The sequence below is a fragment of the Pongo pygmaeus genome, chromosome 9, assembly GCF_028885625.2.
Source record: "Pongo pygmaeus isolate AG05252 chromosome 9, NHGRI_mPonPyg2-v2.0_pri, whole genome shotgun sequence".
NCBI classification, from domain to species: Eukaryota; Metazoa; Chordata; class Mammalia; order Primates; family Hominidae; genus Pongo; species Pongo pygmaeus.
The window spans coordinates 106,693,173-106,707,734 of NC_072382.2; the positions used below are offsets into that span (position 1 = coordinate 106,693,173).

Below are 14,562 nucleotides of genomic sequence, written 5' to 3' on the forward strand. Positions count from 1 at the left end.
TTTTTTTTTTTTTTTGCCTTTTATTAACTCTTTGTCTGGGCATGTCTTTTCTGTACTATTGTGCATATTCTACTACAACCTAAGACTACATCTGTGATCAGTCTTTGTGCAGAGAATATCAAAAAGCAGAAGTAAATTGTCACCTTCAGTAAAAATTAACTGTGAAGGCAATCTTAAGCAGTTGAAGGAAAGCATTCCAGGGAGTAAAGGGATTCCGTCAGAACGCTCTCCAATCAAAGGGTAAGATGACAGGGAGATGTGGAGGGGAAGACACTGTCATGATTCCTCAGCACAGTTTAAACGGTTGCAGGTGACAATAGTTTTTGTTTTTGTCATTTATGTTGCTGTGTTTGTTGCAGTTTTTCTAGTGTAAGATTCTACATCACAAAAGGTCCACAGACTTTCTCTTTTTAGGTCCGATTTTCATTTGAGCTTCCAGAGGTAGGGCACAGATGCTCATCATTGAGTGACATTGACAAGATATTTCTATTTCTTCCTAGGACATTGAAAGAAGTAGGTTGTATGAATGTCTGTGGGCAAATGTCTGTATGTTTGTGATGGGGATTTGAAGAAGTTGGAGAGGAGTACTGAAGCTCCATTCTGGTCAAGGTGTCTAGTTCTAAATGTGTTACTCTTCATCCAAAATTTCAAAATCTTAAATCCTCCAATATCTACATTCATCCCTATTACCTCCCACTTTTTTTCATCAAAAAGACACACCGAAAAGTCCCCAATAATTGCTAGTTTAAATGCCTTCATTCCATTAAATTGTAAGAGTATCTCCTATTGATATTGTTTTTTTTATATAATTCCAACTTTTATTTTCCATCAAGGGGTACATGTGCAGGTTTGTGACCTAGGTATATTGCATGATGCTGTGGTTTTGGTGACAATTACTCCTCTCATCCAAGTTGTTAGCATAGTACATAATAGTTAGTTTTTCAACCCTTGACCCTCTACCTCCATCCTCTCTCTTATTGACCCCAGTGTCCATTGTGCCCATTTGTATTCTATGTGTACCCAATGTGATTATTCTTTCTGTTTCTGTACCCATTAACACTCCCCAAATTCCCCCACACCACACTATGCTTCCCAGCCTCTGGAAATAATTCTTCAACTCTCTGTTTCATTGAGTTCAAATATTTGAAATTTTAGCTTCCACAAGTAAGTTTGATTTGCATTTCTCTAATAATAATGTGCATTTTTTCATATACCTGTTTGGCGTTTGTGTGTACTCTTTTGAGAAATGTCTATTTAGATCTTTTGCCCATTTTTAAATCAGATTATTAAAATTTTCTCCTGTAGAATTGTTTGAGCTCCTTATATATTCTGGTTTTTAATCCCTTGTCAGATGGATTGTTTGCAATTTTTTGCCCATTCTGTGGGTTTTTTCTTTACATTGTTGATTGTTTCCTTTGCTGTGCAGAATTAACTTAATGTAATCCCATTTGTCCATTTTTGGTTTGGTTGCTCATGCTTCTGGAGTGTTACTCAAAAAATCTTTGCTTAGTTCAAAGGACTGGAGAGTTTCTCTATTTTTTGTAAGAGTTCCATAGTTTGAGGTCTTTGATTTAAGTCTTTGATTCATTTTGATATGATTTTTGTATATGGCAGGAGGCAGGGGTCTAGGTTCATTCTTTTGCATATGGATATCCAGTTTATTTTCAGTACCATTTATTAAAGAGACTGTCCTCTCACCATTGTCAAAAATGAGTTCACTGTAGATGTGTGGATTTATCTCTGGGTTTTATAACCTGTTCCATTGATTTATTTGTCTGTTTTTATACCAGTACTATGACATTTTGATAATTACAGTTCTACAGTGTAATTTAAAGTCAGGTAATATGATTCTTACAGTTTTGTTATTTTTCTTCGGAGTACCTTTGGCTATTTTAGATCTTTTGTGGTTCTATATACATTTTAGGATTTCTTTTTATTTTATTATTTCTGTGAAGAATGCCAATGGTATCTTTATAAGGACTGCATTGAATCTATAGATTGCTTTAAGTAGTAGAGACATGTTAACAATATTGACTCTTCCAATCCATAAACAATTTTTGAAAATTTTTTGCATCCTCTTTAATATCTTACATTAATGTTTTATAGTTTTCATGGCAAGGGTCTTCTACTTCTTTGGTTAATGTAATTCCTAGGTATTTAATTTTAATTCTTGCTATTGTATATGGAATTATTTTCTTGATCTCTTTTTCAGATTGCTTACCATTGGCATATAGAAATACTATTAAATTTTGTACATTAATTTTTGTATCTTGCAATGTTTCTGAATTAGTTTATCAAGTCTAAGAGTTTTTTGGTGGAGTCTTTAGGATTTTTCAGATATAAGATCACATAATCTGCAAACAAGGATAATTTGACTTCTTCCTTTCCAATCTGGATGCCCTTTATTTCTTTATCTTGTCTAATCGCTCTGCCTAGGACTTGCAACACTATGTTGGATAACAGTGTTGAAAGTGGACATCCTGATCTTAGAGAAGAGGCTTTTAGTTTTCCCCACTCAGTATAATACTAGCTGTGGATCTGTAGTATATGACTTTTATTATGTTGAAGTATGTTCTTTCAGTACCTGTTTTTTTTTTATAGAATTTTCATGATGAAGGTATTTTGAATTTTATTAAATGCTTTTTCAGCATCAATTGAAATGATTTTATGTTTTTTGTCCTTTCTTCTGTTGATACAATGTATCACATTAATTGATTTACATATGTTGAACAATTCTTGCATCCCTTGGATAAATCTTACTTGGTCATGATGAATGATCTTTTTAACGTGTTGTTGAATTTGGCTTGCTAGTGTTTTGTTATTGATATTTGTATCAATATTCATCAATCATACTGGCCAAAATTTTCTTTCTTTCTTTTTTTTTTTTTTTTTTTTTTTTTGATGTGCCTTTGTCTGGTTTTGGTATCAGAGTAATGCTGTCCTTGTAGAATGAGTTTGGAAGTATTTCTTCCTCCTCTGTTAGTCTAAGGTTTTTTTTCCTTCAAATTATTTTAAGTTCTGGTGTACTTGTGTAGGATGTGCAGGTTTGTTACATAGGTAAATGTTTGTCATGGTGGTTTGTTGCACAGATTAACCAATCATCTAGGTATTAACCGAGAATCCATCAGCTATTCCTCCTGATGCCCTCCCTTCCCCTGACCCCCTCGCAGGCCCTAGAGTGTGTTGTTCTCCTCGCTATGTAAATGTGTTCTCATTGTTCAGCTCCCACTTTAAGTGAGAACATGAGGTGTTTGCTTTTCTGTTCCTGCATTAGTTTGTTAAGGATAATGGCTTCCACTGCCATCCATGCTCCTGTGAAGGACATGATCTGATTTCTTTTAATGGCTGCATAGTATTCCAGCATGATGTTCCATGATGTGGCTGCACAGTATTCTATGATGTATACATACCACCTTTTCTTATTCCTATCTATCACTGATGGGCATTTAGGTTGATTCCACGTCTTTGCTATTGTGAATAGTGCTGCAGTGAAAATACGCTTCCATTTATCTTTGTGATAGAATGATTTATATTCCTTTGGGTATGAAAATCTCCAATCTACTTCCCACAGTGAGGAACTAATTCAGGTTTCCACCAATATTATATAGGCATTGCTTTCTCTTCACAGTGTTGTCAGCATCTGTTATTTTTTGACTTTTATTTTCACAAAAAAAATAAAAGGAGAAAACACTTCTCAGTTTATTCTGTGAGACCAATATTAACTTGATATCAGAAATTCACAATAACAAAGACCTGGAATCAACCCAAATGCCCATCAGTGATAGACTGGATAAAGAAAATGTGGTACATATACACCATCTAATACTATGCAACCATAAAGAAGGATGAGATCATGTCCTTTGCAGAGACATGAATTACCTGGTAGCAATTATCCTCAGAAAACTGGCACAGAAACAGAAAACCAAACACTGCATGTCCTCACTTATAAGTGGGAGCTGAACAATGCGAACACATGAACACATGGAGGAGAACAACACAAATTGGGGCTTGACAGGGGGATTTGAAGGGAAGTAGAGCATTAGGAAAAATATCTAATGCATGCTTGGCTTAATAGCTAGGTGATAGGTTGATCTGTGTAGCAAACCACCATGGCACACATTTACCTAAGTCACAAACCTGCACATGCTGCACATTAATCCCAGAAATTAAAAAATTATATCTAATAAATTCACACATAAAAATTATCAAAAATTCTAAAAAAACTGAATCCAGCAACTATAAAAACTATTATACACGATGATCAATGATATACTATGGGCATTTTATTAATAGCCATTCTGATTGGTGTGACATGGTGTTTTATGGTGATTTTGGTTCGTTTTTCTCTGATGATTAGTGATGTTGAAAATTTTTTCATATATTTTTTGCTACTTGTATGTCTTCTTTTGAGAAATGTTTGTTCATGTCTTTCACCTACTTTTTAATAGGTTTACTTATTTTTTCCTGCTGAGTTGTTTTAGTTACTTACAGGTTCTGGATATTGGACTTTTGTTGGATACATTGTAAATATGTTCTCTCATTCTGTCTTAGCACCATTTATTGAATAGGGAGTCCATTCCCCATTGCTTATTTTTGTCCACATTGTCAAAGAACAGATGGCATACAGCTTTATTTCCAAGTTTTTCATTTCATCTATTGGTCTATGTATCTGTTTTTGTATGAGGACCACACTGCTTTTGTTACCGTAGCCTTATAGTACAGATTGAAGTCAGGTAAGGTAAGGCCTCCAGCTTTGTTTTTGTTGCTTAGGGTGGCTTTGGCTATTCAGGCTCTTCACTGGTTCCACATGAATTTTAGAATTTTAGAATTGTTTTTATTTTTCACTCTGTGAAAAATGGCGTTGATCATTTGATAGGAATAACATTGAATCTGTGGATTGCTTTGGGCAGTATGGCCATTTTAATGGTATTGATTCTTTTACTCTGTGAGCATGGAATGTTTTCCCATTTGTTTGTGTCATATCTGATTTTAGTGTTTTGTAGTTCTCCTTGTAGAGATCTTTTAGAATATTCCTGGGTATTTTCTTTTCCTTTTTTGGCTACTGCAGTTGAGGTGTGTTCTTGATTTGGCTCTCAGCTTCGACAGTTTTGGTGTACAGAAGTGTTACTGAATTTTGTACATTGGAGGACAGTTTGACTTCTTCTTTTCCTATTTGGATACCCTGTATTTCCTTCCGTTGTCTGATCACTCTGGCTAGGACTTCCAAGACTATGTGGAATAGTTGTGTTGAGAGAGGGCATCCTTGTCTTGTGCTGGTTTTCAAAGGGAATACTTTCAGATGTTTGGCTATGGGTTTGTCAAAGATGTCTCTTATTATTTTGGGGTCTGTTCCCTTTGTTGCCCAATTTGTTGAGGGTGTTTATCATAAAGGGATGTTGCATTCTATAAACAGCCTTTCTGTGTCTGCTTTTTTGTTTTAAATCCTGCTTATGTGGTGAATCACATTCATTGACTTGTGTATGTTGAATCAATCTTGCATTATGGGAATGAAGTGCACTGGATTGTGGTGAGTTAACTTTTTGATGTGCTGTTATATTCAGTTTGCTAGTATTTTGTTGAACAAAATCAAAAACTTTTTGAGTGTTGACATGATATTCAAAGGAAATACTTATTGAAGTATTTCTGATTTTAGGTTTTGGGATTAGGAATGCTCAACTAGTAATTATAATGTAGATATTCCAAAATTCAGAAAAGTCTGAAATCCAAAATATTTTGTGTCCCCAGCATTTTGGAAAAGAGATATTCTACCCATAGTATAATAAACAGGGAATACTGAAAGAACACCTTCCTTCTGCTCAGTGCAGAGTGCACTGTTCTTCTCTCAAAGTTCATTGCTTAAACCATTCCTTTTGAGGGTCAGTTGATTTCTGAGGTAGTAATAAGATCACAAATGCTCACTTATAGGTTTTTCTCTCTCATTTCAGCAGGGGAATATCTAGATAGAGCATGGGCTCTTTACTTTTCAGAATGTGTATAGCCCCATTGGTGGTATGACACTATAACTAGCATATCTTTTAGTGGAACTTTTAAAAATGTTTGGTTTATTTCTTTTCCCCAGAGGAGGCAAATAATTCTCTCTTTATGCTCCTGCTTTTTGAGTCATGTCTATTCAAAAACACACAGTTCTGTAAGCATTCCATAAAGTCTGACATAAAAATGAAAATGTCCTATGTTTTTTACCACACTGGAAAAAAAACAAAAGATGAAACTTAGAGCAGGTAATGGATTTAGAGTCTTCAGACTTGATTCATAAGACCTGAACTGGCTAATAGCACCATCTTTTCCTTCAGAATACCATTTTCAGGGCTTTCTGCTTTGGGAATACAGATATAAATTATAGTAAGTACATAACTTTGAAGAATTTAGAACTCAGCAGGAGAGGTGAGGAGAAGGAAGACAGTTATGATAGTGAGAGCATGATGTGAAAAGGGTCATTTTTCCAAATCCCAGAGTTTACTATTGACAAATCCATGAAGAGAATCTGCATATTTCTAAGCTTTGCTAAGGGTGTTGAGAAATACAAAGTAAATTTTGATTAAAACCTAGATCCCTAACATTTCACAGTCTTCTCACAGTCAACAAATATAAAAGTAATAGCAGATAGAGCATGAGACTCTGAAGAAACACTACAGTGCATTGAATGCAAAATTACACACCTGCATTGTGCAGGGGAAAATAGTTGGAGTTTAAATCAGTCACTCAGTGATGTAAAGATTTTGAAGAACTGGAAGAACTACAAATTCAGTTGCAATCATGAGCCTTTTCTAATCCTAAACTCAATAAAAGTGAATGTGAATTTCTGACCTCTTGAAATCCTTCAATGATGATCATCATACTGCCATTTTATTAATTATTATTTTTTAAGTTCTGGAATACATGTGCAGGATGTGCAGGTTTGTTACATAGGTAAACGTGTGCCATGGTGGTTTGCTGCTGCACAGATCAACCATCACCTATTTATTAAGCCAGGCATTCATTAGCTCTTTTCCCCAATGGTCTCCCCCAGCCCCCATCCTCTTCTCTGACCCCAGTGTTTGTTGTTCCCTTCCCTGTGTCCATGTGTTCTCATTGTTCAGCTCCCACTTATAAGTGAGAACATGTATTGTTTGGTTTTCTGTTCCTGCATTAGTCTGCTGAGGATAATGGCTTCCAGCTTCATCCTTGACCCTGCAAAGGACATGATCTCATTCTTTTGTATGGCTGCATAGTATTCCATGGTGTATATGTAGCACATTTTCTTTATCCAGCCTATCATTGATGGACATTTGGGTTGATTTCATGTCTTTGCTATTGTGATTAGTGCTGCAATGAACATATGCATGCATGTAATGTATCTTTATAATAGAATGATTTATATTCCTCTGGGTATTTACCCAGTAATGGTATTTCTGTGTCAAGTGGTATTTCTGGTTTTAATCATTGATGAATCACCACACACTCTTCCACAATGGTTGAACTAATTTACATTCCCAGCCACAGTGTCTCTTGAATACAACATACTGATGGGTCCTGTCTTTTTATCCAGCTTGCTATATTCTGTGTCTTTTAATTGGGGCATTTAGCCTGGTGGCAACAAAATCTCTCAGCATTTGCTTGTCTGAAAAGGATTTTATTTCTTCTTCACTTATGAAGCTTAGTTTGGCCGGATAGAAAATTCTGGGTTGGAAATTATTTTCTTTATGAATGTTGACTATTGGTCCCCAGTCTTTTCTGGCTTGTAGAGTTTCTGCTGAGAAGTCTGCTGCTAGTCTGATGGGCTTCCCTTTGAAGGTGACCTGGCCTCTCTCTCTGGCTGCCCTTAACATTTTTTCCTTCATTTCAACCTTGGAGAATCTGATGATTTTGTGTCTTGGGATTGATCTTGTGGAGTATCTTACTGGGGTTGTCTGAATTTCCTGAATTTGAATGTTGGTCTGTCTTGCTAGGTTGAGGATGTTCTCCTGGATGATATCCTGAAGTATGTTCTTCAACTTGGTTCCATTCTCCCTATCTCTTTTGGGTACTTCAATCAGTCATAGGTTTGGTCTTTTTACATAGTCCCATAGTTCTGGAAGGTATCGTTCATTGCTTTTTAATTTTTTTCTCTAATCTCATCTGCCTGCCTTATTTCAGAAAAATAATATTCAAGCTCTGATATTCTTTCTTCTGCCTGGTTGATTCAGCTATTAATACTTGTGTTTGCATCATGAAGCTCTCACGCTGTGTTTCTCAGCTCCATCAGATCATTTGTATTCCTCTCTAAACTGGTTATTCTAATGAACAGTTCCTGTAATCTTTTATCATAGTTTTTAGCGTCTTTGCCTTGGGTTAGAACATAATCCTTTAGCTCAGCAAAGTTTGTCATTACTCAGTTTCTGATACCTACTTCTTTCAGTTCATCTGTCTCAGCTTCAGCCCTGTTCTGTGCCCTTGCTGAAGAAATGCTGAAATCATTTGAGGAGAAAAGGCATTCCAGCTTTTGGAATTTTCAGTGGTCTTGCATTGGTTTTTCATCATCTTTGTGGATTTATCTACCTTTAATCTTTGAAGCTGTTGACCTTTGGATGGGATTTTTGTAGGGTCTTTTTTGTTGATGCTGTTGTTATTGTTGCTTTCTGTTTTTTGTTTTTCTTCTAGCAGTCAGGCCTCTCTTCTGCAGGTCTGCTGCAGTTCTCTGAGGGTCCACTACAGACACTGTTCACCTGGGTATCATCAATGGAGGCTGCAGAACAGCAAAGATTGCTGCCTGCTCCTTTCTATGGAAGCTTCGTCCCAGAGAGACACTGACCTGATGCCAGTTGAAACTCTTCTGCATTAGGTGTCTGGCAACCCCTGTTGAAAGGTCTAACCCAGTCAGGAGGCCCAGGATCAGGAACCAACTTAAGGAAGGAGTCTGGCTATCCCTTAGCAGAGATGTTGCAGTGGGCTGGGGGAATCCCCCTTGTCTGGATCGCTGATACTCTTCAGAGCCAGGAGGCAGGAAAGATTAAATTGGCTGAACCTGAGACCACAGCCACCCCTCCCCACAGGTGCTCTGTCCCAGGGAAATGAGAGCTTTGTCTGTAAACTCCTGGCTGGAGTTGCTGGAATTCCTGCAAGGATGCCTTGCCCAGTGAGGAGGGATGGATCCAGGTCCCTCCTCAAGAAGTCTGGCCATGATCTGCCACAGCGGCTGCGCTGCGCTGTGAAGACTGCTGCCCAGTCCAATCTGCCCAGCCTCCCTAGCACTGGTAGGGGAAAACCGCTGACTAGAGCTGCAGTAACAGCAGTTGCCCCTCCCCTGGGGAACTCGGTCATTTTAGGCCTACTCTAGGCTGCTATGCTGGGTAGTGGGGATTCTAATCCAGTGGATCTAAGCTTGCAGGCTTCTGTGGGAGTGGACCTGCGGAGCAAGGCCATTTTGTTTCGTGGCTTCAGCCCCCTTTCCATGGGAGTGGATGGGACTCCTGCCTTACTAGAGTTCCGGGAGCTGCTGGACTGTGTAAAAACTCCTGCAGCTCAGTGCCTGCCCAAACAGCTGCCAATCAGAACAGCAGCCGTGAGTCTGCCCAGTTTTGTATTGAGACCCAAGGTCTCAAATTCTCTAAAGATTTTGAAAAATGCACAAGCTTTGAAGCAAGAATGACTGAATTCTAAAACTGATTGCTTCAATTTCTGATTGTTTTTCTTTTCGCAAAATATTTAACAATCCCATGTCTCAGCTTCTTGATCTCTAAAATGTTTTTTTAAGTTTAAAAATTATGTATTATCATAGACAGAATGCTTGGAAAACTGGCCACTGTTAGTGAACATTCAATAGCTGTCGTTGTTGATGTTATTTATCCAGGAATTGGATCCAATTTGAAACTCTTTCTATAAACCTGGGATTCTAGGATACAGGAATTTTTTTTTATGTGAGGGAAGCAGAAGTACAATTCTCCATTGAGAATAGCTCTAGGAAAAAAACCACTGCATTTTACAATCACCACAAGTATATCTTTCACCCCACTCTGTCCTTATGTTCTGAGCATGGCACCTCTGTCGACTTTTCTTTCCATATCCTTTTAGCTTCGTCTAGGGAGCAAAGCTTGACGCTTCCTCCTGAGCCTGAGGATGTAGGCATAGCAGGGTTGTCCCACACTGGCACTGCCTGAGGAGCCACAAGAGTCAAAGAACATCATGTACACTGGCATCCGTCTTTGTTCTGCTTTGTGTTTCTTACAGCTTCACCTATGGATGAAGCCAAAAAAGTGAAAACGCATTCTTAGGAAGACAATCCTGATCTTTCACCGCTGAGTAATTTCACTGCTAATGGAGTACATTTCCAGCCAGAGAATTCCAGGTGTGCAATACAGGGATCTCCTTTCATATTTCAGGGTCAGTATTTTCACAAGTATTTCCGATAAAAATGTAGAAAGGAAGCTTTTCAAGGCCATGCACGATAAAATGCTCAGAAAACAATCAAATGTGTAAGATCAAATAGTTAGAATATAAATTTTTTTCAGAAGATTTGAACCATAGAATAAAATTTAATGGGAGGCAGTCTTAATTAAAGCTACTAAAAATTTCTGAGAGATATGCTTATGTATTTATTTATTTACTTAATGGAAATGGTAGTAAGCACTAGGAATATTTTGTTAATGAACCCTTGTCCTGTCCTTCAGGATCTCTTCCTACTATGTACACATATAGAAGGAGGAGGTTATTAATTATATGAACTAGAATGAATATAAAATACTATGATAAATGCTAACATCAAAGCACATACTAGATGGATTTATAACACTTAACATTGACTGCACAGACATATGAGGAAATGTTTTCACAGAGTTTATATGAGAAAATCCTTGAGACTTTTACTTCATCACAGGTTCAACACCATCTGACAATGTGATCACTTGTTAGAAAACTTAATGTAATCTTTGTTTCAAGATAGAAATGAGTTTTCTAGATTTGTAGAGTATCTTTTAGAAACTATTAAGTCAAGAAAATAATATTTAATTTTGAAAACAAGTTTGAGAAACTGTTATACAATCAGTTAGACAAATAAAGGCAGCATGAAGTGTGGTGACATGGGGAAGAAATAATTAGAATGGATATATTGGAGTAAACTATAAAATAATAATTTTGATGGAATAAATGTTTGGTTTCTTGAGAAAGAAGAATGAAAACAATATAAAAAAAATAGAAGTATATGGGTTATTTTTGAGGTAATTTTTCTTAGTGAAAATACAGTATTTCATTATATAGTGAGTATCCCATGCTCTAAAACATTTAAGGATACATTCATGAGTTAATCAACCTTAATAAATTCAATAGAGTAATACCTGACCTTGATAAAAAAAAATGTGCATTTCTAGCCTCTAAATTGCTTCTAAATAGAAGAGGGTCCTTGATGAATAGGGGTTTTTTAATGAAATAGAAGTAGAAATGGAGACACAGTCCCAAATTTGGGAGAAGAATGCATAAAACTTGGCCATGGCTTGAATATTGGAGATGCGTGAAAGGAAAGTGGCCGAGATGAGTTTCAAGTTCCTGGTTTGAACAACTAGTGATGATGACACCAACAACCGAGTTACACAAAACTGGAAGAGAAGCAAGGTGTGGAAGAATGGCATGTTCAGCTCTGATACTGTTTATATAAAGATGTCTCTGGAAGATGTGAGGGAATATTTCAGTAGGCTTAAATGATGAAGTTTGGTACTTACTTGGGTGATCAGGATTTGAGACACAGATTCCGAATTTTTAATAGAAACATAGATAGTGAAGCTGTGGGGACAGTTGCTACAAAAGCAGAATAGATTACAAAAAGAAAATTAAATGATCACTCTATGGGAATTCTCCATAGCCCCTTTAACTGTGGTTCATTCTACAACATTAATGTCAAAGAAGACAGGGTTCAAAGAATGCTCTTCCTTTAAAAACAGCATTACCTAGGAAGGAAGTACTACTTGAGAGTCTTGTGTAGTAAGGTGACTTCCAGATGTTGGACCAGAAAAAGAAGAAGGACATTGAAATAGTCACTTATCATCTCTGGAAAACTTTACCCTAATGCCTACAACACTCCCCACTAGAGATTCCTCCCACAACCCTAACTGAACGACATTAAATAATGTTCAAGATGTTCTTTAATTTAGAGAGTGGTGGGGGTTATAAAATGAAAGAGACGTTTTCAGAAAAATATGATATTTATTACACATAGATGAAAACATAAACTTATCCCAAGTCTGCTTAGACAGGCATAAGCTTCCCCTAACCCCTAGAAAAATAAAAAATAATAATAATAATAATAAAAAAGGCTTTTACTTTGAAAGAACATCTGCCTCTGAAGTGGCTTTGGAAAGTACCACAGAGACCAGTAACTAGGAGTCCACCAGAACTCTCATCCTCACCATGTGCTAGGTCCAAGGGATCACAAGAATGGGCCAGCTCATTTCCTGAGCACTGTATCAGGCTTTAAGGGGGCTGCAAGTGGAGGCAGTCCAGGGCTCACAGCATGATTCACAGCCTGATAACAGGCAAGTGGGTGATCTTACCCAAAAGAAAATGAAGAAGGCAACTGGAGGAAAGAGCCAACTTGAAATCCTTATTTTTCTATAATTATCATTCAATGTATTCTCTGAGTATATCGCCATTTCTGAAATATAATTTATTCTACTTGGAGGGCAAAATTTTGGAGAGAAGTAGAAAACATAGTTAATTACAGACCTTAAAGCTTCATGTCGGATAACTACATAAGTGCCTGGGTACACCCTGGACTCAAAAATACTAAATCAATCAATAAATATTGTGCCTCGCCTGGAACAGTGGAACATATAGTGTGAAGCTTTTTGGATAGTTCTCATGACCTTCAGGAAATTAGCTACCATGTACTCAGAACAGGAAATGAGCTTTAATCAGAAGAGGGCCACTGAGGATGAAGGAACAGAAACGAAGGAGAGTCAAGGGACATGCAATAGGGCCCCTGATACAGAAATATTGCCCGAAGCCAGAGATAAGAAAGTTTTCTGCAACTTAACATGGCTAGTAAAGACATCACATGGTAGTCACAATGACAGGCCCTAGGTGAACTTGAGTGTGAGTCACTGACTCTTACCTGCTGAGAGTCCCAGCGTCGCTGCCAGGTACCTGTCTTCTTCACAAATGTATGTGATGCAAATTTGGCATGCTGGAGCCCCTTTCTGAACAGCAGAGTCAAGCAAAGCTCGGGCGTTATCCATAACTGTAGCATTTTCCCATTTTACTATCTCCATCTCTTCCTGGCTTAGCATCCTTGTCTCAAATAATTCACCCAGTAAGCCATTTATCGTACCTTCACCCACTGAACGGATAAACAGCTTTCTCTTCCCCTTCAGGACCTTGTCTGTTAGGAGCACAAGGATTTCTCATATCATGAAAACAGCCTCATATTCCTCCCATGTCATCACCAGAAGGCAACCTCATTTAGATTTCATCAGTGAAATGTCCCCCTCCTCACAGTTGGGTAATCCGTCTTCTTACTGTATCGCTGTCCTACTTGTTTCCCTCAATAGTCTCCATACATGTGCATGGAGTGGCCTGAAGACTGAGTTTACCATTTCCACATCAGTCCCTGGAAAGCAGAAATCATCCTCTTATGTCGCATGTTTATTTAACTCTGAATAATAAAGTAATGAAACAGAAATAGCCCATTTCATTTAAGAACCACTGCTGCTAGTACTCCTCCTGTGCCAATTCTGTACCCTTTGCCACACTTATGACATGTAAAAGTTTAGTTAAGATTGCAAAATGACAGCAAGCTACTCCTAAAGCCTCTGTTCCTTTCTGGGCTTTCCTTTCCTTTCTAAAGGCTGCGAGAGTCATCTAGTTTTTCTCTCCTCCCTCTCCTCCCTCTCCCTCACTTCTGCTCACGTAAACTTCCACAGATACTAATTATAGCTTCCAGAAGAGCAAGCGCCTTCCACAATTCTTTCCTCCCAGGGACCTGTTTTTGGGACAGTAAAAGACTCATCTGCCATGGCTTTTCTCTCCTCCATTCTTGTGTAAGCTGAAACTGAAAGCATGCTTCACCTTTCTTTTTACCTTACTTTTATACCTTTTTGGCAGGGCATGTACACATATTGGGAAACAACCACTGCACATGCATATGCATGTCTTTTTTTTATTTTTTCATTTTTTTAATAGAGTAAGAATCAGATTCCTGAAATGTAGACTGCATCAGAGAGTGTATCTTTCGGAAATTTTCTTCACCAGCCCTTGGAACAGGTCAGGGTAGGAGGGGAATGGGGCTTGGAGAATAAGACAAGAATGAGAACGTATGTGTACAAATAAACTCACACAGTGAAGAGTTTCTCATTCATTAGAAAACTCGATGGAGAAAAGTAATACAACCTTTAGAGAATTTGAACCACTGCTCTCCTGGGCCCATTTCACAGTCTAGGGAAAGACATGGGAAATGTATGTCCCTGTGAAGCAATTTTACTTCAAGAAATGAACACATTTTTCACAGAAATTAAAGCTTTTCCTATTTAATGTCCTCCCTTTTCAGATGTTTTTTCTTTTATTTTTCTGATATAGAATTTTATTCTGTCATACAGGCTGCAG

General features: G+C 37.6%; 1 protein-coding gene across 1 annotated transcript in view; it reads right to left on the minus strand.

Annotated features, from left to right (window-relative positions):
• LOC129007786 (caspase-1-like) overlaps window positions 1-13,265 on the minus strand; it is a 42,615-nt gene extending 29,350 nt beyond the window's left edge. The window contains exons 1-2 of the mRNA XM_054439056.2: window positions 13,070-13,265; window positions 10,016-10,125 (exon numbers count right to left, since the gene is read on the minus strand). Coding sequence (XP_054295031.1) covers window positions 10,016-10,125; window positions 13,070-13,250 — 291 coding nt within the window. The 5' untranslated portion in view covers window positions 13,251-13,265. The remainder of the gene's footprint in view (window positions 1-10,015; window positions 10,126-13,069) is intronic.
• Window positions 13,266-14,562: the final 1,297 nt, after the last annotated feature.